Source organism: Lipomyces oligophaga (genome assembly GCF_038497815.1).
Source record: "Lipomyces oligophaga strain CBS 7107 unplaced genomic scaffold V1516scaffold_6, whole genome shotgun sequence".
Classification (NCBI taxonomy): Eukaryota; Fungi; Ascomycota; class Lipomycetes; order Lipomycetales; family Lipomycetaceae; genus Lipomyces; species [Lipomyces] oligophaga.
In genome coordinates this window covers 779,299-801,288 of record NW_027117790.1, presented here as the reverse complement: position 1 = coordinate 801,288, position 21,990 = coordinate 779,299, and the positions used below count along the sequence as shown (strand labels likewise).

At 43.4% G+C, this 21,990-nt stretch overlaps 11 protein-coding genes across 11 annotated transcripts; 6 read left to right on the top strand and 5 right to left on the bottom strand.

The window, feature by feature from the left end:
• Positions 1-695: 695 nt before the first annotated feature.
• V1516DRAFT_678802 (P-loop containing nucleoside triphosphate hydrolase protein) lies at positions 696-5,105 on the top strand. Its single transcript, XM_066922807.1, has 17 exons — positions 696-877; positions 945-1,091; positions 1,149-1,199; positions 1,249-1,418; positions 1,472-2,776; positions 2,825-2,918; positions 2,971-3,146; positions 3,203-3,283; positions 3,331-3,445; positions 3,500-3,622; positions 3,676-3,831; positions 3,892-4,151; positions 4,200-4,302; positions 4,355-4,513; positions 4,564-4,712; positions 4,761-4,809; positions 4,860-5,105. Exons 1-17 carry the CDS (start codon positions 782-784, stop codon positions 4,989-4,991), a joined length of 3,366 nt encoding a protein of 1,121 aa, XP_066776294.1. The 5' UTR covers positions 696-781; the 3' UTR covers positions 4,992-5,105.
• A 293-nt stretch (positions 5,106-5,398) lies between these two features.
• On the top strand, positions 5,399-7,008 carry V1516DRAFT_696688 (DExD/H-box ATP-dependent RNA helicase dhh1; the record flags this gene model as incomplete). The annotated part of the gene is made up of 3 exons (XM_066924050.1): positions 5,399-5,442; positions 5,549-6,206; positions 6,259-7,008. The coding sequence occupies 3 exons, from the start codon at positions 5,399-5,401 to the stop codon at positions 7,006-7,008; spliced, it is 1,452 nt and encodes a 483-aa protein (XP_066776293.1).
• A 725-nt stretch (positions 7,009-7,733) lies between these two features.
• V1516DRAFT_640680 (mitochondrial carrier domain-containing protein) lies at positions 7,734-9,374 on the top strand. Its single transcript, XM_066920099.1, has 4 exons — positions 7,734-7,853; positions 7,928-7,991; positions 8,059-8,596; positions 8,686-9,374. The coding sequence occupies exons 1-4, from the start codon at positions 7,761-7,763 to the stop codon at positions 8,930-8,932; spliced, it is 942 nt and encodes a 313-aa protein (XP_066776292.1). The 5' UTR covers positions 7,734-7,760; the 3' UTR covers positions 8,933-9,374.
• V1516DRAFT_482489 (uncharacterized protein) lies at positions 8,833-10,410 on the bottom strand. The gene is made up of 3 exons (XM_066919089.1): positions 10,295-10,410; positions 10,066-10,210; positions 8,833-10,015 (listed from the first exon to the last, which is right to left on the bottom strand). The coding sequence occupies exons 1-3, from the start codon at positions 10,342-10,344 to the stop codon at positions 9,008-9,010; spliced, it is 1,203 nt and encodes a 400-aa protein (XP_066776291.1). The 5' UTR covers positions 10,345-10,410; the 3' UTR covers positions 8,833-9,007.
• A 77-nt stretch (positions 10,411-10,487) lies between these two features.
• V1516DRAFT_692378 (uncharacterized protein) lies at positions 10,488-13,028 on the bottom strand. Its single transcript, XM_066923876.1, has 5 exons — positions 12,770-13,028; positions 12,559-12,681; positions 12,429-12,509; positions 12,278-12,379; positions 10,488-12,226 (listed from the first exon to the last, which is right to left on the bottom strand). Exons 1-5 carry the CDS (start codon positions 12,854-12,856, stop codon positions 10,559-10,561), a joined length of 2,061 nt encoding a protein of 686 aa, XP_066776290.1. The 5' UTR covers positions 12,857-13,028; the 3' UTR covers positions 10,488-10,558.
• On the bottom strand, positions 13,029-14,116 carry V1516DRAFT_678784 (uncharacterized protein). Its single transcript, XM_066922806.1, has 2 exons — positions 13,380-14,116; positions 13,029-13,318 (listed from the first exon to the last, which is right to left on the bottom strand). The coding sequence occupies exons 1-2, from the start codon at positions 14,079-14,081 to the stop codon at positions 13,139-13,141; spliced, it is 882 nt and encodes a 293-aa protein (XP_066776289.1). The 5' UTR covers positions 14,082-14,116; the 3' UTR covers positions 13,029-13,138.
• Positions 14,117-14,250: 134 nt separating this feature from the next.
• Positions 14,251-15,906, top strand: V1516DRAFT_692376 (uncharacterized protein). Its single transcript, XM_066923875.1, has 2 exons — positions 14,251-14,651; positions 14,722-15,906. Exons 1-2 carry the CDS (start codon positions 14,501-14,503, stop codon positions 15,780-15,782), a joined length of 1,212 nt encoding a protein of 403 aa, XP_066776288.1. The 5' UTR covers positions 14,251-14,500; the 3' UTR covers positions 15,783-15,906.
• Positions 15,907-16,006: 100 nt separating this feature from the next.
• V1516DRAFT_692375 (Snf7-domain-containing protein) lies at positions 16,007-17,192 on the top strand. The gene is made up of 2 exons (XM_066923874.1): positions 16,007-16,407; positions 16,470-17,192. Exons 1-2 carry the CDS (start codon positions 16,221-16,223, stop codon positions 16,931-16,933), a joined length of 651 nt encoding a protein of 216 aa, XP_066776287.1. The 5' UTR covers positions 16,007-16,220; the 3' UTR covers positions 16,934-17,192.
• Positions 17,193-17,225: 33 nt separating this feature from the next.
• V1516DRAFT_608512 (uncharacterized protein) lies at positions 17,226-17,968 on the bottom strand (the record flags this gene model as incomplete). The annotated part of the gene is made up of 2 exons (XM_066919284.1): positions 17,226-17,801; positions 17,858-17,968. Coding segments are annotated over 2 exons (687 nt in total), but the record flags the coding sequence as incomplete, so codon positions are not given.
• A 1,808-nt stretch (positions 17,969-19,776) lies between these two features.
• V1516DRAFT_678773 (Dip2/Utp12 family-domain-containing protein) lies at positions 19,777-21,332 on the top strand. The gene has a single exon (XM_066922805.1). It carries the CDS (start codon positions 20,223-20,225, stop codon positions 21,144-21,146), a length of 924 nt encoding a protein of 307 aa, XP_066776285.1. The 5' UTR covers positions 19,777-20,222; the 3' UTR covers positions 21,147-21,332.
• V1516DRAFT_678772 (Pre-mRNA-splicing factor SPF27) lies at positions 21,251-21,979 on the bottom strand. Its single transcript, XM_066922804.1, has 2 exons — positions 21,835-21,979; positions 21,251-21,788 (listed from the first exon to the last, which is right to left on the bottom strand). Exons 1-2 carry the CDS (start codon positions 21,869-21,871, stop codon positions 21,340-21,342), a joined length of 486 nt encoding a protein of 161 aa, XP_066776284.1. The 5' UTR covers positions 21,872-21,979; the 3' UTR covers positions 21,251-21,339.
• Between the last annotated feature and the right edge of the window lie 11 nt (positions 21,980-21,990).

Below are 21,990 nucleotides of genomic sequence, written 5' to 3'. Positions count from 1 at the left end.
AACATAAATGTAAAAGCGAAGATTTCTACTGAACCTTCCCGAACTAAAATTACTACATCGATAGTCGTTATCGCCAACTCCAATAGGTCTATAAAACGCTTGATGAACCCACATGCATTCGATTGTCCTTCTGAGCCTAGTGCAAAAGCACAACTAAGGCTAAAGAGTATGTAGAGCGTTCAAAGAGTTGTGTAGATTTATCTCGAGTCAGATTCTGCACTTCTCTCATACTAAGGGCATCAAGGATAGAAAATGAATGGGGCTAAACTGTTTGAGATCCTGCGTGCTAAAATGAAGATTTGGAATTGCTGTCATCGAGTATATAACTTCCTTGATTTTGAAAGTGCACAATATTTGGTTCCGCGGATGCGCAATTGTAAAATAGCGATGCCAGTAATGCTTAGACCGTATTGTTCTAGGTACAAATTAAGACAGCTGTAAGCGCTGTGAAAAGAAGTGGTGGTAATGGCTAGGACCCCACTCGTATACAGACCCATGATGAATGAATGGTCAATCAGAAATATGCTGATTTATCTCACTATTTACAATGTTTACACTTTCGTCTCTCGTTGTGCTATGGTGTATGATATCGCAGACCCGGGGAACAGTGTCTGTTTATTGTCCCAACAGGGTCTGGGTACAGACGCGTCTGAAAACGCGTTCTTGGACAAGCTACCTCTTCCTCCCACTGGATGATCAAGATTACCGTCCAGCCATAAACTTTTTAACACTGACTTAAATATTGACTTAGCAGTTTGTGACCTTTCAGTTAGTTCATACGATGGTAGAAGCTGTCAGACCTTCGAAGCGGCGTCGTCCAGGAAATGACAGTCACAAAGTGGCCGATGACCAGACAACGTCATACGTGGACAGAGATGTATGTTTGCCCTTTGTTACCAGTTCCACTTGCGAAGCTATTCCAACAGAATCTCACAGTATTCCAGAATGAGTCTAATACAGTTACAAAAAAACTTCGAACTGATTATGCAGGGCAAGAATTTGACAGCTTGGAAGAGGATGTGGACTCAGAAGATGAAGCATTCAACCGAACACAGATGTTTACTCAGCCAGAAACAGCGCAGCCAGAGAGTGTGAGTTCTATAGATTACCTCCGTATTTCAAGAGCTAATCTAATGTTTCCATTACAGATCGGAGCTGAAAGCGGAGTTATCTTGTCTGTTGAGCTTAAGAACTTTATGGTATTCTAGGTCTAAAGATGTTCTTGAGCTCGCACTAACCTTATGGCAGTGTCACGATCGTTTGAAAGTTGAATTTGGACCCAGCATAAACTTTATCATTGGACACAACGGTAGTGGTAAAAGTGCTATTCTCACCGGCATTACTATTTGCTTGGGTGCCAAAGCCAACACAACTCAACGCGCATCAAGTATAAAATCGCTTGTGAAAGAAGGGAAAACGTGAGAATAGTTATTTTGCATATAATTTTAATTATTATGCTAACTGATCTTAGCCGTGCTTCTGTGATTGTGGTTCTGAAAAACGGTGGTGTTAATGGCTACAGGCAGGACGTATACGGTAACTCAATATCTATCGAGCGTCAATTTGGGGTAGGAACTGTCAATAGTTCTTATGTTTTCAGATCAGAATTTGGAGTCAAGATATCCGAAAAAAAGGACGAACTTCATGATATTTTAGACTTTTTTGGTATTGTAGTCGATAATCCTATGGCAATTCTCTCCCAAGATACAGCACGTTCATTTCTGAGTTCCTCTACAGATAAGGAGAAATACGAAATGTTCATGACGGGTGTGCGTCTTGAGGCTTTGCGATCAGATTACGATAAGATTTATACGGATATTATGCAAACAAGAGATGACTTTGCTTTGAAGTCAAAGGATTTAGAAGAACTGAAAGCTGCAGCAAAAGAAGCAGAACTGCTATACAATAGATCACAGAACAAGCTTCGTTTGGAAAAAAAAATGAATTATATTGAGGCTCAATTTGCATGGGCTCATTTTAACGAGCAACAGGAGATTGTCGATCGAACGATGAACGAAATTGAAGTCACTCGCGAGGAAAGTAAGATGGCCGATGAACAAATCAACCAATCTCGTGAGTTATATGAGAGTAGATCGTCCGAACTTGTTGAATTATCGACTCAGTATGAGGAGCAAGAAAGAGAGGAAAATCAAATTGAAAGTCAGCTACAAGAATTGAGAAATGTGAACAAAGTTACCAAAACAAAGATTGTCGAGGCCAAACGAGACGAAACTGCCTTGAAGGCAGAAATGGATCGTATCAACAAGTTCAAGGAAGCAACACAATTGAGAATAGAGCAAGAAATGGAGAGACTTAAACAGAGCGACGGTGGTAGGCATGCGCAGTTGGAAGAAGATAGAAAGCGTATGGAATCCACTTTGCAGGAGCTCAAGGCTGAAAAGCGAAGCATTGAAGACGACCGAGTGAAAACTCAGGAAAAACTGGATGAGCTAATCTCCCTCATACGGAAACGAAAGGCAGAACTTGACCGCAAAGCAGGAGAATTAAATGAAAACAAAATTCGAGTCGATCGTCTCCAAACAGCTCAAGATTTATCTGTTTTTGGACCTAATATAAATGGGATCCTAGCTGATATCCAAAATGAGAACCGATTCACGAGAAAACCGGTGGGTCCTTTGGGTCGCCATATAGCTCTGTCGAAGCCCGAATGGAGTGGTGTCTTGGAAGCAATCCTCAACCAGACTACGACAGCCTTTGCCATTACCTGCTATGAAGATGAGCGACTTCTTCACCAAATCCTCCGCAGACACAACGCGTGAGTTTGTGATTTCTTTATGGAATTTTTAGGATACTAAGATTTTAGCAAAAATACGATCATAACAAGGAAGTACGATTTGTTTGATTATCAACATGCGATGCCTGATAGCGCATTCACTACGGTACTGCATGCGTTAGAGGTAAATTTTCTTCTTCGTATTTTGTTAAAAATTATGATTCTAATCGTTATAGATTGATGATGAATATGTAAAAAGAGTTCTGATAGATATGCACCAAATCGAGCGCACAATCCTCATTAAAAACCGTGAAGAAGCTGAGAATGTGATGTATAATCGTCCACCAAATGTCAAATGCTGTTTAGCGCTTGCACAGTCCAATAGAGGAAATGGATTTCGAATTCTGACTCGGTGAGTAGCAGCTTGGATTGATACTGTTGCCATTGATCTTACTGACATGTTTCGAGAAATGGATCTTCTTCGATCCAGCCTCAGCCAGCTTTCAGGGACGCTCCGAGAATGAAAACAGATACACGCATGCAATTAAGGTAATATTTTAGGTTTGCGCTTTGGTGTTCATGGCTAATACAACTAGAAATCTTCAAACCGAAGCTTCGAAATTAGAAATTGAGCTCGATGAAGCAAAAAGCAATCTCACTTCAGTAAAGGAGGAATGGGAGCAAACTAAAGCCGAATTGAATGATTTTGGGGTGAGCTACCACATGTAATGCTAGGGAACGCTATCATCTGACAACTTTATCAAGGCTCGAATCGCTGTGCCTGAGACCAAAATACACGATGTACAACGTCAGCTCTACGAAATCAATTCTCAGATTCAAAGTGAAGATGACCGCGATAGACTCTCAACCTTACAGACTAGCTTACAGGTTCGTTTTAAAATAATTTCATATGGCATATAAGAGCGCTGATGGTAGACTAGGAGGCTGAAATGAGTCAAGAACGTTTACAGAGTAATTACCAAGCAGTAATTGTGGAAAAAGATAAACGAGAACAGGACTTGATCAGTACGACAAGAACGTTAACTTCAATTCGGAATCAAAGGCTGGAGTATGAAAACAAGTTGTTAGAGTTAAATGTGTGTAGCCACATTATTTCAAAGTTATCAAAATCTGCTTTATTAATATTCCAAATATAGATGAAAAAAGAATCATTAGAGAAGGAGCTGAGGTCGCTACAACGTGAAGTTGAATATCGAAAGGCGCAAAGTGCACGGCGACGAGAGGTCGTAATGAAACTGGAAAGCAGTTTAGAAGAGCAGAGTCGAATATTGGATGAGATTCTCCAAATGTGTAAGGTTTACTCGTCTTCAAGAGTAAATACGGACGGGAAGACTTCAGAACAGCTCGCAAAAGAAGTGACAGAAACTCAAGAGGAAATAGCGAAAGCATCCCGAGAGTAAGTCTAACGCTATCTGGCATTAATGGAAGACTAATGCAAAAGTAGACTGCCGATGAGTTTGGACAAGATTCCACAGTTTTATATCGATACGCAAAGACGACGTGATAAAGCACAAAACGAGCTGAATCGTTTGAGTTCCCTATGTGAAGTAAGATAATTCAGAAAGTGTGATGCAATTGTGCTAATATTTGACAACACAGGCTTCCTCACATTCTTACAGTCATCGGGTTGATAGATATTTCAATTTTCGGAGTACAATCTGCAGTAGAGCCAAAGCCATTTTCAAGCAGACTCTTGCAGCTCGTGGATTTCAAGGAAAGCTTATCTTTGATCATGACGCCGAGACATTGACTATACAGGTAGGCCCAATTGGAAGTTCAATTTTTATTGCTAACTAGATAATATTTAGGTCCAGCCAAGTGATAACCTAGTTAAAAAGCACAACGAGGAGCGGAGTGTCAAGACACTGTCTGGAGGAGAAAAGTCTTTCACGCAAATTTGTTTGTTGATGGCTTTATGGGATGCTATGAACTGCCCCATACGTGGACTCGATGAATTGTATGACAACTTATTGAATGGGGATAATCAAGCTAATCAGATATACAGTGATGTTTATATGGACGCAGTCAATCGTAACACAAGTCTGCAACTTATGGTATTAGTTTCGCAATTAAATTGAATTTGATTGAATGCTAACTTCGATAGATTCAAACAGCAAGTCGCTCTGTCGACACTCAGACTATTTTTATCACGCCCCAGGCAATGGGAAACAGTCTAGGGTGGGGTGAAAACACCAAGATTATCCGCATGAGTGATCCAGAGCGGTCGAATCATTAGTTTTGTATTTATATAATTTGTACTGCAGTACAATAAATAGCCTCATATCTTGTTATATCAATGACTGCTTGCTTTTCACTTCCCTAAGCGTACTGTCGTCACATGACAGTCTAGAATCATGTGATGAGAATTCGACTAGGTTTTTCGCCGACAAGTTACTTGTTGAGCTTCACCTGGTTTATTCCCCCTTTGGCCATAATAAATACGCAATCCGGACATAATCGAGTATATTTATCGATCAATTCTTCATTCGAGGAGCTTTCATTTGTCAATTTTTGTATTTGAATCATTTGACTGAAAAATCGCTATCTAGTGCTACTCCCTTCTACGCAAATCACTCAAGAAATACCACGAACACATTTAAACTGCACATAACTTAACGCTCCTCTCCCTTTATACAATCGAAAATGGCCAGTGAATTAGCTAAACAACTTGAATCAGCGTCGCTAAAGTAAGTATTTTATTCGGACAGGAATCGTCTGTTGATTGATTACGCCCACCGCACGGTATCTCGATCTTGGTGTTACCGATCCACTCAGCTAACTTACGTGTCATAGCTCCAACGACTGGAAATCAACAATCAACATTCCTACAAAAGACTTGCGACCACAGACTGAAGATGTCACAGAAACTAAAGGAAGTGATTTCGAAGATTATTTTTTGAAGCGTGAGCTTTTGATGGGAATTTTTGAGGCAGGTTTTGAAAAGCCTTCGCCAATCCAGGAAGAGGCTATTCCTGTTGCCCTTGCTGGTCGTGATATTCTTGCTCGTGCAAAGAACGGAACGGGCAAAACCGCTGCTTTTGTTATCCCAGCCTTGGAAAAAATTAATCCCAAGCTTGCTAAGATTCAGGCTCTTATTCTTGTCCCCACTCGTGAGCTGGCCCTCCAAACATCGCAAGTCTGCAAGACCTTAGGAAAGCATCTTAAAATTAATGTTATGGTCACTACTGGTGGCACCACTCTTAGAGATGATATCGTTCGCCTTCATGACACAGTTCATGTCATGGTTGGCACTCCTGGCCGTATTCTGGATCTTGCTAGTAAGGGCGTTGCCGATTTCAGCCAGTGCCCGATGTTTGTCATGGATGAAGCTGACAAACTTTTATCCCCTGAATTTACCCCAATTATTGAGCAGCTGCTCTCATTTTTTCCTAAACAGCGCCAAATTCTTCTTTTCTCCGCTACTTTCCCACTTGTGGTCAAGAGTTTTATGGTATGCGAATTAGCGAACCTTGTGTTTGGAATATATTATTAATCTAGCTTAGGACAAACATTTGACTAAGCCATATGAAATTAATCTAATGGATGAGCTCACCTTACGTGGTATTACTCAATACTATGCTTTCGTTGAAGAGAAGCAGAAAGTCCATTGCTTGAATACCCTGTTTTCAAAACTTCAAATCAATCAATCCATTATTTTCTGCAATTCGACTAGTCGAGTTGAGCTTTTAGCCAAAAAAATCACTGAGCTAGGGTATTCTTGTTTTTATAGTCATGCCAAGATGCTGCAAGCGCATCGTAATCGGGTTTTCCACGATTTCCGTAACGGAGTATGTCGAAACCTTGTCTGCTCTGACCTGCTGACTCGTGGTATTGATATACAAGCGGTCAATGTTGTTATTAATTTTGATTTCCCTAAGACTGCCGAAACTTACTTGCATAGAATTGGTCGTTCTGGTCGATTTGGACATTTAGGTCTTGCTATCAATCTTATCAGCTGGAATGATCGATTCAATTTGTACCAAATTGAACAAGAATTAGGAACCGAAATTGCGCCTATTCCTCCTACTATTGATAAGCGTCTCTATGTGTATGATTCTCCAGATTCTATTCCACGCCCTCAAATTTCTCAGCAGACGACGCAGAACTTTGTTGATAGATCTGCTCAACAGCACCAACAGCAGCAACCGCAGCAGCAACGCCGTGGTCAGCAGCAGCAGAGGAATGGTCGGCCATATCAGGGTCCTATGAGACCTCTTCAGCAGCAGCAACAGCATCCAGTGAAGCAAAACTAGATTTATCGGAACTTCATCAATTTTGAGAAATAAAATTTCAATACATAATTGACGATAAGATTTGTGTTTCTTTGAAGGTGTACGGTTTATGATTGTCTGTGGATGAATTTTATTCTATTTTTCTATTCGGTTATATTTTATTTTACTTTATTACTCTAACGATAGATCTCATTTTGTGTATGGATGTCTGAAATTGGGATGGTATGAGCGTTCAGCTATCGCGTACATGAGAAGATTTACTTACGATTTAAGATAGTTTCTTTCAAGAGCTATATTACTCTACGATTTCACAGGAGACCATACTTCAAGTCAAGTGTGGCTATTATCTCAAAAAAATTAAAAAAAAAAACAGAAAAAAGGATATTTAAAAACAACTAAACGAAAATGAAAGAGCATATTCCTTTGATGGGGGCCCGCTATGGGCTTGATTTGCATGAAGATTACATTTTCTTGTTCTAATGTCTAAGTCGACTTTTAACGAGAATTTTTAAAGGAACGAGGAATAATTATTCTTGGTAAGAGTAATTGACAACGCAGATGTATTTTTAGGGAAATTACAACGTTGGTGCTGCGCGTTCTTTGTTGCTTGTATTGATATGTAACTATGATAATGAAGACTATTGCAAACCTCCTTGGAGGAGGAAGTGCTCTTTTAATGCAGATTGTAAGAAGGTGGGACGTAGTGGTGCCAGCGATGGTGGGAGAGATGAAAATAGTACACGTGATATGAGTTCGGGAATGAATAGAGAAGAATGAATACAGTAAGCCTTTGTAGATCAAATTTAAATGACAGAGTAAAGGAAGAGAAGACCGCAATGAATTTTAATCCTTACAGCGAGGAAGGGGTAAGTTTGTTATTGCGCGGTATTTTGTTGCGCTACAGGATTACTAGACAGAACAATTGACCGAAGATTGCTAGGGGTCCGTGTATCGCCTTGCATTTGCAAGTACGTTTGCAGGAGTTGCGGAAGTTGCACTTACATGTGAGTTTTGCTATGGTTTCACGATTTGTAAGACTATTTTTATTTTCGTACTGATCGGGCATGGAAGATCCACTGGAATATTTAAAAATAAGGTCACAACTGCCGGAAGAGCTGAACAAGGAACTAGGACTGATTCGACGAAAGTTCAGGCTACTTTATACAGGGTGCGGAACTATGATGTTTGGATCAGTAGCCCGGTCCGGAGCTAGGATAGCTACTTTTGAGATTCTGCGGCAGCAGTTGTCAGATCCTGAGACTGGTGGGCTAACTCCACCGACGTCGTTGGCAGCAGGACTAGCAGCGGGACTGATCGAGTCATTGGTGCTGGTTCCGTTCGAGCTAGTCAAAGTCAGGCAGATCAGTTCGCTGAAAGTGCCGCCTCCGGGAACTCGTGAAACATTTGGAAGAATAAATTATTTGCATGGTCCGCTAGGCTATACATACGGTCTTATGCCCACGCTTATCAGACAAGGAGTTGCCTCAGCAACAAGATTCACTGCATACAATTCATTGCGCCAACTAGCTGAAGGATTCGTACCGCCCGGCGAGCGCATGTCGAGTAATTGGTCGGGTCTATTGGAACTGTTTTCTGTCTATGCCGCTGTGTATGTTTTAGTTTGTATTTTGCTTTCAAGATTGGACAGCAGTGAAGCAACGAGAGGATAATGATATTTGGGCTAACATGTGATATTAGATTAATAACGATGCCTATCGATGTGGTTAAGACGCGAATGGAGACATTGAGTGGACGGCAACTCGCTAAAAGCAGGTCTACCTTATGCATGTATCAGTTGTTTATGACTGATGGCGTTTTGAGTCTTTTCAACGGTGTGTTTCCACGGATAATTCGTGCAAGCGTCGCAACAGTCATTATGTATCCTTTGTATAGAAATGGATTGGCTATAGCAGATTTTATTGCTGGAAAGCCGGATTTAAGATAGCTGTTGTACATACTTAACTTAATGCATAAGTCCTAGTCACTATGGTGATATTGTCCTCCATTTGAGGAGATTAAGTTATATGGTTATCCGATGCCTTCGCTTTGAGTTATGTCCTTGGCCTCCTTCATTTGCAGAGCTGGCTCGAATAATTGTTCGAATGGTCGGCACCTTTTCGCCTCCTGCCAATGCATCATTGACTAACTGATATACTATTCTTTCGTTACGCCAGTATTCTAGTGGTTTTAGACGTGTTCTGACCGATCGACGCGGCGAGGGCTCAAAACTGCTAGTCGGTGTAGTCGGTGTGATTTGATTTGTTGGATTTAAAGCACTGGCGAAGTCACCTAGCTTTTTATGCTGCGCTTGTTTGATATGTTTGATATGTTTGGATGATTTTGTTGAAGACGCAATCGATTGTTGTCGACGTTTGGTTGATCTTGGAGTAGATTTGGAAGTAGATTTGGAAGTAGCTGTAGAGGATACTTGTGGAGATTGTACAGTGTGCGACGCTGCTATCTCTGGTCGCTCGTTCAATACACTTTGCGCTTGAGGTGACTGAGGATGCAGAGGTTCCAGGCTTGAAACGGATTCCTGACGTTCCAGAGCACACTGTCCTCGAGTTTCCCCTTGAAGAATCGCTGAGTGTCCAGATCCAATGTCAGACTGGCCATTTCGAAAATTTGGGGCGGCCTTTCTTTTCACTGGAATGCCCATGTCTAATGATGGGTTAACGAGGTCGCTGCTGTTCATCGTCAAGCTGCTCTGCCGTTCTACAGAATTAGGAGAGGAAGTCGCCTGTGAACACTTTGATTGCGAAAGATCGCTCGACTGGGAAAAAAGAGATTCTAAATCGATATATCGTGATGCGTCTGTTGTGCTCGCAACTGCTTGGATTCGAGGAGATGTAGAAGTGCGCAGGTTCGGTCGAACGTCTCTATCGCGAGCTGATGGCGATGGCAGTATCTGACAATGCAGAGCTGATTTAACGGGCTGGGTAGCAGTCTGATCCGTGGATTGAGAAAGTTTTGGGGCAACAAACTTCGGTGCAGAACTTGTGCTCTGCTCTCTCATAGCTCTTGAAAACTAAGCAAGTCAGCATGATCAAACAGCAAATCTGGTCAGATGAGAATTACCCTTGGCATAGGACTCTGTAAAAACAATTTCTGTAGCCCGTCGATCGCAGGCCGATGCGCTGCCGGAACAATGACTCTCGGCGAAGCTTTTTCGTAACTACTGCTTCGCTTCTCAATGCTCCTGGTATCGGTCACATCATTATTGCTAAAGTCGTTAAAACCGTGTGAATGCAGAAGCGCGCGGCGATTTGGAGTACCGACGGGCGTAGATATTCGCGGATGAGGTGACCTGAATGTGAAATCCTGACCAAACAGCTCTGTCGCAGACAGTTGAGGCATTGTAGAAATTATATCCGATATAGTTTCAGCTGAAAGCACTAAAGCATAACAGCTCCGAATTATTTGTTTACTAACAATGAGAATCGTAAACAAACTACTACTACTTTTCAAGCATGTGCGGCGACCCGACTACCCATATACAGTTTTTTTGATTATGATTGCACAGTTTATTATTTTACTTATTTTACGCCATACAATTACATTCACTGACAGATTACGCGGCTATGCCATTGCCATTGAGTGCATTTCCTTGTGGCCGTGCTTTTTGGTCAGTGTGTATACTGCGAAATGAATCTGGCGAGGTGGAATATACTTCGCCTGATGGTGTCGATGGAGTGCTGGACCTAAGAGCAGCAAACACAGAAGTCAGACTGCCTGAGGGAGGCTGTCCCACGACCGACTCATTGATCATATTTCCAAGATATTGCTTAGCATCTGTTACAGCAGTGACTCCAGCGCGTTTAAGGAAGACACGTTCATCTGATTCGCGATACCTTTCCCATGAATCCACACCTTGCTGGGCCGATATCGACAATGTGTCGTATCCGCTCTTGATAACCTCCGCAACTTGCTCAGACGAGAGTGAAGTTAGTTTGAACTTCGAAGAACGCTCTTTGATTAGTCGGCGGTAATACTCGGAAATCGAGTTCAATGTGGCCACTGAAGCTCCGCTGGCCTGCAAGTCGTAGAGTTGAGAAATTCTTGAAATTAAATCACCGGACTCGATTAGCTTATAGAATAGATCATCATAATCCTCCGCTCCGGCCAGAAATGCCTCTCCTGCGGAAAAGGCAAGAACGAGTATCCGCAACGTGTCACCAATCAGTATATCGATACCCGGTAAATTCCGCAACCATTTTGATGAAGACGAGGCATACTTGAGAAACGAAAACAATGTCTTCCACAATTCTGACCAATGATACCGAAGACGCATTCGTAGCCGTTTCAGCTGTGAAATAATTCGGAGGATTGTGCCGATGGCTAGCGAATACATTTTCATATCGAGCGATTTTTTCATATTATGTCGTAGACCGCCCGTCAGAGCGTCTAACACACCTTCGAGTACAAATCGTTCATCTTGTACGAGAGGTAAAACTGGCTTTCGCTGACGACATATCTTGATAACAGATCGACATTCGATGCTAGCAAGCTTGTGGATCGTGACTAGATCTTCGACCAGTACGCGAAATATCAGCATGCTCAGTCTCGCGTAATTGGCCTGTCGTTCAGATCGATGCTGATGCTGCAAGAGATATGATGACAACGACAAAAAGCTAGAAAAGGGTGTCTCGTCCTGGCCTATGATCTTTGTATCAAGCAATACTCGGGAGAAAAACTTGTTAGCATGGACAAAATTGCATGTGGCAAGGAGAATAGTCGCAAATGGCGGCGGTAATTCAGCCAAAACTTTGTTTGTTTCAAGGTCTGGGTCTTCTTGTGAGAACGCAGATCGCGCTTTTCTTGCCAGTTCGCTGTAATTGAGAAAATATTCCAGGGAAAACGAGTCCCCAGAGTCATCAACTGCTTCGATATATGTTTCTCGAGAGGCGCGGCATGCTCTGCCGATCGCAAATACTATTTTCCGCATGACTGACTCGTCAACAAAATCGGATAATCGGGTTTGATATGGGTTGTATGCTTCCATGCGATCGTAGCTAGACAAAATTCCAAGTAAAACGAAAGCCTCAAAAGTATAGCCCGACGTCTCGTCGTCGTAAATGATCTGGATGAGCGAAGGGAATATGTCTCGCTGGAAGAAGTAGTTGATTAAGCTTGTCCGATAAGATCCACAAACAGTTGAGAATATACCGCGAAGTGCAGAAATGCGATGTTGAGTGGTCGGTCCATGGCGCATTACTTGATCAAGGCATGACACATATTCCTAGATACTGGTTAGAACCACAACTGAAGTCGACAAGCGCAGAATTCCTACCATAAACTGTTTGTCGACTGCATCGAGACCCACAAGAATGGATATCGTCTCTGAACTTGTGAGTTGGCGCGCAGTAACTTCACGCACGAGAATATGAAGAGTCTTCATTTGTTAGAAAGTAGAGGTAATTCAAACACGGGATCGGACTTACATCGATACCGTTCAAGACGACATCGGGACTGTTGCTGGATATTGCCTGGACTCCGCGAGCAAAGACAGAACGAATGGTGTGCTTAAAGAGTCAGTGCATGAATACTGAACAACTGCTATGAGTAACTGACCTGGAGCTGTTGCATGTCGTTGGTCGACAGACTTCTCAGAGTCACCGCAAGTGCAGGCATGTTGGTCCTGAGCAAAAAGAACTCGACCCAGTAACCATCATTATCGGGAGGGGACGAACCAATCTGAACAAAATTTATTAGCTTACCGAAAAAAAACAGATGAATGCAATTGAGATTTCCAGTTGGTCACAGCAATTGGTATTAGACGAACCTTGAATAAGGTCTGATAGAGACCGACGATCTTTGGCTGGAGACTTCCGCGCTCAACTCTGGCGAGAGGAGAGACCAGCGCAGCCATTCAGCAATGACAGAACTGAAAATTGTCTGTTTTGAAGAACTTATTAGTAAAAAGATAGTCGTCTGTTGCCTAATTTTTTGGGATTCAGTTTTGGGCTAAATTTGAATCAAGGGAAGAAGCTGCCAAAGGAGAAGCAACAATCGCACAGCAGCACAACGACCAGAAGCCGCTCGAAACGCGTTTTCCACGCGACCGAATGCGGTATTTTAGCTATTGCCGCCATGCTTATTACGCTTGCCAAGTTCTATTCAAAACAAACGTAAAATTATACTATATATTCTACTATAATTCAACATCATGGTACCAGGAAGCTAATCCAAGCACAAAAATCATCAGGGAAAAATCAGTAACGACGTTCGTGACAATGTGGGTGTAGCGCGCAAGCAGTAGCAGATAGTTCGAATAGGGAGCCGGCAAGAACCCAGCTACTTTTGTGAATATCGACTTCGAAGGTGGTCGGCCCTAAGAAGAAAATTAGTATGATATATATTGATTTAGTCAGCGGAGTGGATCTTGCACTTACTCGCTCAATCATAAACCGAGAGGACTGCAGGGCCAATTCAATGGAAGCTAAATACAGTAGAACCTTGCTGTTCTGGCTTGAGCCATGTGTTTCAATTCGAGCAAGTTGTGAACCGCGGACTTCGAGAAACATGACTGAATATAAACTCAACAATAGAACGGAAACCAAGTGGATCGTTTTCCAGTAGAAGGAATAGTCTGAGTACGCATTCGGCTGGCTGGCCTGGTCTGATCCCCCAGGCCCACTAGCTGTACCACCAGTACTACTGTTATCAGCACCACGTTGAAGCATGGAGGTGAAGAAATCGGTATTTGCAGATCCTTCACTTGCATTACCCGACCCAAGATTCTTCAATAATTCTTCCAACATGGGATCTGACCCTGATACATCACCGGGGCCAGACCGAAGAAGCTGTAGGAGTGGGTTGTCAGCTGGGGTAGCCGATCCAGGAGCAAGCGAGGGAAACACATCTGGAGGATCATCGAAAACAGCATCAGCTGTTTCCCGAGCAGACTCCTCGACGGTAGAGGATCGCTGCGCAATTGTTGGTTGGTGTTTTCTTGTGAATGATGTGTCTTCTCCATGACCGGTGTTTGCGATCTGGTCGAGACGAGAATTACCACCGGAAAGAATCCGGGCTTCTCGTCGTTCTCGACGGAGTCTGGCTTGCTCTTGAGCCTTTGATTCTGGCTGCTCAGACATTACTTTAGTTCAATGTATTTACCTTCAATGTATGCACCATCATTGATCAAGTTTACAGAATACATCATATATTTCAAACGTATAAATGTGGAGATATATATTCACTTATACCATAATATTGTACATTTACTTGCGTTGCATTTGCGCCATATAGGTTACTTGACTAGACAATCCAGCCCCTGGACCCTTCAGGGGAAACTTAGTTCAAGCCGCGCGTCATTTTGGGAATTTTAGATATTGGACTCCTGCCCTCCTAAAGAAAGTCGAATTGCTGGCTGGCCGATAGCTGGAGCTAGTCGGCTGGCGGATCGACAGAAAATATCTCAATAGAACTTGGACACTGTGTTTGCTGTATCGGAGCGGAAATAGCGAGCCAATACAGATCGGTACTAGATGTGTTGGTTCAGTTGTTGAACGCGATGTCACCGACTTGGCTCTTTGCTACAGGGAATAATATATTTGGCCAATTGTCGGGCCAAAAGGCAGATTCGCTGCTGGAGCGGCCCCAGCTTGTTGCAAGAGCAGACGAGTCTATTCATGTTCTTTGGGCTGGGTGGTTCGACACTTTACGTGAGTTGTTCAAATATTCCTCTAATTTTGTTGTGTCGTTCGGAGTTGAAATCTGACCTTGCACTCCTAGTACGCATAGATGGAAGATACGAGCTCCGTGGGTTTACGGCCGGGTCTGCGGGAGTAGTTTGTCTTTGCTGTCCCGATTCCGTTCAGATTGTATCTGGTTTTGGATCTACAGAGCTTGTCGGTGTGGTGGGATCTGACGGAGAAGTGTATTCAGTCAGTCCTGACGACGAGCAGGACGATAGTAGCTCAATAAAGAATCGACAACTCCGGCCTGAATACGATCTTTCTGACGCTTTTGACTCAACAATATGTCATATTTGCATGACTGGAAATGGTCTTTTGAGCGTGCTCCACGACTTTGGTCGTGTCATTACTGTCTTTGAGTCTCTATCCGCTTTCCACGCCAATTCAGCAAATCAACCTACGCATATAGCCAAAAAAGAGTTCCATCCCCATCGTATACGAAGATCATTTATTGACATTCAAGCAGCCGAATCGCATTTCGTAGCCCTTGACTCGTTTGGATATGTCTGGTCGTGGGGAGCTCCGAACCTCCACGGTGAACTCCTTCAGCCGAATACATCGGCTGAGTCGAAATCAACATTACTAACCCCTAGAATTGTGTCAGCTTTGGAAGGCATTTCCATGATGGATATATCTACTAACGGATGGCTTACAGCGTGCATATCTCGTGATACAAAGGATATATATTTATGGGGTTGGATGGGAACCGACGGCCGTCGTCTGATTGGACTTCCCATGAACATCAACTCCGGTCTGGCCGGAATTATGGACCAATTTGATGAAGATGAACATATTATTCCTAAAAGTATTGGTGTCGGATGTGGCTTCATGGCACTAGCGGTTGAGAACAAAGAGACGCAATCTTCAGAAATCTATATAGCAGGCGAGTCTGATGTCGATCGCTATAGACGCTCAAAGCCAGTGCATATTGAACAATCCGATGCAGAGGATGAGACTGCGGACGAATTTATAAGACTATTTGGAGAGTACGACCATTTGTCATCTTCTACTGGCTCCGCCAACACTGGATGTACATCTCCAATTGTCTACTGTGCACCTGCTGCGACCTTCGTGTTGATTTCGCAAACTCCAACGTAGCAATGCTTGAACTTCTCTATTGTAACAAATTTATTTAATAAGTAATAAGTAATTAGCAATAAATATCCATCTCGACGGAATAGACCGTATGCAATAGATGTCCACGGCCAGTCTCGTAGATGGCCGCCTGAAAATAATTACACAAACCCCACAGAGAGTCATCACAGTATGGAAGGCTGGAAGTTTGCCATCAAAGCTGGTCTTATTCGATGACCAGACGACCACAAAGAATTTAGTTGTCTATTTGCAGTTGGAAAATCGCATCTTTTTCATTTATTTGACGTTGAAATACTGCTCCTTTCAGAAATTTGAGTTTAGATTTGGCTGTTTTCATTTTTTGCTTGGCGTAGAATCGTGTATTGGCGGTATTCGATCTTCAGAAACTGGCACATCATCATCATCATCATCAACAAAGCGATCCAGAAAATTTGATTAAATATGTCTACGTGGCTTTCATCGATGTTTGGAGGAGGTTCAGCTGCTCCACAGCGAGATGGCCCGAAAAAAGCCATTATCGCACTACGCCAGCATCTCGATACGCTAGCAAAGAAGGAGCAGTATATTGAACAGAGGATCTCAGAACAGGAAGCTATTGCTCGTAAGAACATCACTAAGAATAAGTCGGGTAAGTCATGTAATTCGAGTGCCTAATCTATTTGTGTTTGTATGACTAACGCATAATGCTAGCTGCGAAGGCTGCGCTGATGAAGAAACGAAGGTATGAGCAGGAATTGGAAAAATATCAGGCTCAGATCGCTACTCTAGAAGCGCAATCGAGTGCGATTGAGTCTGCCAACCTCAACTTTGAAACTATGAAGGTTATGCAGGCCGGAGCCAGTGCTATGAAAAATATCCATGGTAACATGGACATTGACAAGGTTGATGCTACCATGGATGAGATCCGTGAACAGGTCGCACTAAGTGACGAGATCGGCCAGGCCATTTCGCAGCCTCTAGGAGAGACTTTCGACGAAGACGAACTCGAAGACGAGCTCGAAGCACTCCAGCAAGAAGAGCTCGACGCCAAAATGCTCAATGCAGGCACTGTGCCTTCGTCCAGATTACCTGTGACTCCCACGAAGATTGACGCTGAGTCGGAAGATGACGAAGAGGATGAGCTACGGAAATTACAGCGTGAAATGGCAGTTTAAGTTTGAAATGTCTTATATTCTTATATTTTTTATTTTGTTCAAACTTTCACTAGTTTTGTGGTTGTATCGGGGTAGCGTGCGTTCGGTTCTTCGCTCTTTTGAGTTTCATTTTTGATTGCCTATCGGTTTGCGTTTGGTTTGCGCTGATATCTGTGTATCGGGTTAATATAGTGTTGAATTTATAATTCTGGATGAATTGACGTACAATACAGTTTTACTATTAGCCAGTAACTCCAATATATTTTAATTCATAAAGCAAGCTGCTACAAAATTGAGTTCAAACCATATGAAATCAATCTTGCTCGACGATACGCTGAAAAAACTCATCGATCTCTTCGATGCGACTATTTCTCATTCGAGCTTTATAAACTTTAAATCTGAGCTCGGCAACAGACCACCATTCAGCTGCGGTGTGAGGACCTTCAAGATCTATATCTTCTGCAATTCTTCTCCAGAGAGCTGCATATTGAAGATATCGGCGGTCAGGAATATATGTCGGATCATATTTTTTCTGATCTTGTACATCGAGTTGTTGGCTTGCGATGCGGATATTTTCCATCGATATAAAGTCTGAGTAGAGATGGTAAGTAAAGCAGACCGTGTTGCAGTCCATATCACCGCCGACTTCTTGCACATGGCGCGAATACATGCAATCTAGAAACTTTTCTTGTTGCAGTCGGAGTCGCTGTGTGAGAGTGCCGACTAGATCTGCACTGCTCTCGGATGTGTCGCCTTCGCGATGGAAATATAGAGTGCTGTCGGGATAAACTCTGCAAAGAGCAGACTTGATCGTGGATATAGAGGGAGGAAAAGCAAAAGAGCCGTCGACCCTGTGTAATAATCCCCAGATGATGTCGTCAATTTGTGACTCGATCTATTAGTATAATTTCTGCTAGAAGCCTAATCTATGGAACTATAACTCACAATAGTCTCGGTGGGCACTTCCATGCTGAACTGCTTGCTAACCAGTCGAGAAGAACGGCGAGAATTCGTGACATCCAATAGAATACTAGTTCGCGAAACTACGATTGCTGTGCGAGTCTGGTCTGCTGAAACGGGTCGACTAGTGTGTATATTCGAAGAGTCCGCTGAGAAAGGTTCAGTCGGAAGATACTCACAGGCGTCTTCATAGATGGACATACGCTTTGCGTTCGAGATGATCGAAGACCGTTTACTCGAGCGATCGTTCCACATTGCAAAGTCTGCCGCGTCGGTCTCAGCGTACTGAACTGATTTATCGTGTGTGGGGTCTAGATCAGGACATGCAGGAGAAACTGTCATCAGGGAATTGGGGCCACGGTCAGAGACGAGCGGCGGTTGGCTCGAAACGAGGATGTGAGAGGAATCAATGACAATAGTTGGCGTTTCTGGCGCGATGCCGAATGCAGATTTCTCTTCGGCAGTCAGTGATTCAGGGGCGGCGGCCGGCTCAGCTGCTATGGATAGCCGAAGAGGAGGATGAGAGGAGGCAGTTGTTACGATCTCTGCGGACGATCTCTTCAGTGGAGCTGGTTGCTCCAGCTGGTTCTGATCCGTTCTTCTCGAGAGGTCTTCGAGTGTGTATCTGGCTGAACCCAGAGAAGACAGCCGAGCATTGGTCGAAGTAGTAGTCTGGTTCGAATGGCCTTTCGATCTGGGAGTCGCCGTCCGAGCGAATGATTGACTAGATTTGGACGAGAACAGACACACAGAAAATATTGAAAACGGCGACGACAGCAGTTTTGGCAACCGGCTTTTGCGGGTGCGTGGTCGAGAGATTGCAGACATGTAGTTCAATTGGCAGGATTGTCATTCAACTTGCAATTAACATCTGAGGAGCAAGCGAGAGCGCGAACTGGATATTTTAGGACAACGTGAATGCAAGGAAATAAAACAAATGAAGTTGAACCAGAACAATTGTCACTGGCTAACGACTCAAAACAAACTAAAACAAACGAAACCCCAGGAAATCGATATCGAATCAAAATTCTGTCGGCTGTTCCTGAGTTGCGCCCTGGAATGCGGCGAGTGTTTTGGAGTTTCCGAAACGGTTCAAATGGGCAATATTGGGTCTGTCAGAGTGCCCCTTTGAACTCCGTTTGATTCGGAACGGACATTTGACTGAAATTGCACTAATGCTACGGCATAGCACGGCATAACACAGCACAGTAGAAGGACATAGCAAGCCGTATCAAGCGAATTTCAAACGATGGTCATCTAGAGCAGATGAAATACACCGGGAATCGTAGCCGTACAACATAATTCAGTTGGGAAGTCGCGTCGCGCGCGTTGATACTTTGCCGAGACGCGTCGAAAATATGATCGACACAACGGGCTAAGCGAACGCTGCAGGAATTTTCTTAGATAATGGAACCGCTGCTTCAGCAATCACATTCGCGTACTAATATCTAACTAAGTTGCTGGATTTCCTGTTACGGGACATATGCTTCTTTGTGCCGTTAACCGCAATCCCCGGGTCTTAAAGCGATATGACTCCTGTGTTCAGCTTTGGATTGAAGTCAAAAATTGCTGGCACATCTAGCATAGACAGAGGAAGAAGCAGCTCATTCCGCTCAGATTGTACTGTAGAATATTTCACAAGTGTTTCATGCTGCTCGAACACTGTTCGGCTGAACTTCGATATCATTGTACTTTAACAAAATCAAGACTAGCGTGCTTCATCGCATCGGATGCACTTCACCAAACGACTAATACAGCACTCGCTAGCTATTTTCTATCTTCACCTAACCAGTAATCCAGCAAATCGTAGGAAACAAATTTCGTTGAATAACTTTGATTACGTAAGTATGCTAGATACAACCTCATACAGACGCCTTATTTCTTACTCGAACTCCCAATTGAGTACCCAATTTTTTCAGTTTATCGGTCTTACATTAGGTATTTTCAGACACTGCACACAAAATCTCGGTTAGCCAACCATACCAGTTTTTCAGTAGCAAAATAGATCCTAAATCAGGTATTCTACGTGCTAGTTAATTCTGCCGTCTGTTTTTTCACGGCTTGCTAGTCGTGGTGTGCATGGTGTTTGCTACCTATTCGATCACAGCAATTTTTTTCCTGGTCCCAACCAAAAATACACATCGTTCGACTAGAACTGAACAAATATAACCGACAATGAAACGAAAAGCTGTCGTTGTCAAGACCAAGACGAATTCGGTTAAGGTGTGTTTGTGAATTGCTTTGATCTCCAATATCCGTCTTGTTTCGCGGTACTAATTGTCAACAGCCTGCAGTGTATAAGGAAACAGGCGCCAAATTATCAACCGGATCTGTTTCTAAAGATGTCGATATGATCGATGCTGATCTGTCTTCCGAGGAAGAAGATGAGGATGCCGATGCCGATGAACTGAACATAGCTGACCGGATTCATGCACTAGAGTCCGCTGGAAAGCCATCGTCAACGCAGGCGCCGAGCTTGCTGTCCGATCAGGCGAACGGCTCGCACAAATCGGGCTCGAAAACTGCTCAGGATAATTTAAAGCCTGTCCAGCCTACGGTTGGGTCGCTATCGACTGTTCTAACGCAAGCTCTGCGGACAAACGATTCGTCTTTGCTCGAATCGTGTCTGTCGATCACAGATCAAGAGGTGATTCGCACAACTATATATCGCCTGGACCCAACCTTGCCCAGTGTTCTTCTTGAAAGATTGGCTGAGCGGATAGCAAAGACTCCTACCCGAGCGTCTCAACTGGCAGTTTGGATACGCTGGATTATGGTTGTTCACGGCGGATTTTTGGTGACGCAACCGAATTTGGTTAGTACTCTGTCGGCTTTGCATGCGACTCTTGCGCGCCATGCTGGTTCACTGAATCGGCTGTTGGCTTTGCAGGGACGGTTAGACATGTTAAACTCCCAGCTGGAATTGCGGAAGGAGACTGCAGCGTTAAAACTGGACGACGATGATGACGTCGACTCGGATGTTGAATACGTTGAAGGCGATGGCGAAAAGGAGGTTGTCATTGATGATTCAGGCTATATTATTGGCGAGCAAAGCGATAGTGGTGGCGATGAAGATGAAGAATTTGAGGAGGAAAATGAAGACAGCGATAATGAGGAAGTTGAGACTGATGAAGAGGACGCATCGGAGGCGCTGGACGAAAGTAATGATAGTGCTGATGGTGAAGAAGAGGAGGAGAGTGGGGATGATAATGAGGTAGATGACGACGATGACGACGATGACGACGATGATGAAGATGACGATGACGACGAATAATTTTATACAGTCATACCTGCCGACATCAGTCATACGTGCCAGCTCATATCTCGAATGTCTAAGTCCTTGTTGGTCAAAAGTTACGGATCACTATTCATGTTTTGGGTAAAAGGTAGAATTTGTTTTTAAAAATCTTTTGTAGCATATTGTACAGATATCTTAATTCATTACACTTATATTATACAAGCAATTGTTATAATCCCTGTTCGCTTCTCGCCAGTAGAGCCGCCTCATTTTGCTGCTCCACCACGTCCTTTTCCAGATCCCGTAAATCACATTCAATCTCATCATTCGCACGAAGCCACTGATTTTTGCCAAAAAGCATTAACAAATCCAGATTTTCCTTCCGAATCTGTGTGTATGCCAGTGCAACATATGCCTTTCGGACCACTTCTTGCTGCTCGAGAGGGTCTGAGGCGTCAAAATCAATACTCACATATCTGTCGATATCAATTCCTTGCAGCGACTCTCCATTCTCAAGCTTGTTCATCGCATCTACCATTAACGGCGAAAATGATGACTGCTTGTATGATGGAACCAGGGGATGAACCGTAGTTGGCGGATGTCGTGCGAGATCTTCAAGAATCTCTTGCTCAATCTGTGCCCTCAAACCTGGCGGAGGTTCCTGAGCGATGTGCAGTTCTGCCACGTTAGGTAATGGCGAGCATTGTATGCTGTCCCTACTTACCATGTAATCTACTATCCCATTGTGATTTCGCAGCCATTGTCTCGATTTTAAATCTCTTGAGCACTCCAGCTGACAAGCAAACTTCCAAACAAATGAAACGAACTTTCGCCGCTGGGCGGAACAACTTTACTCCCAGTGGGAAATCTCTTCACAAAA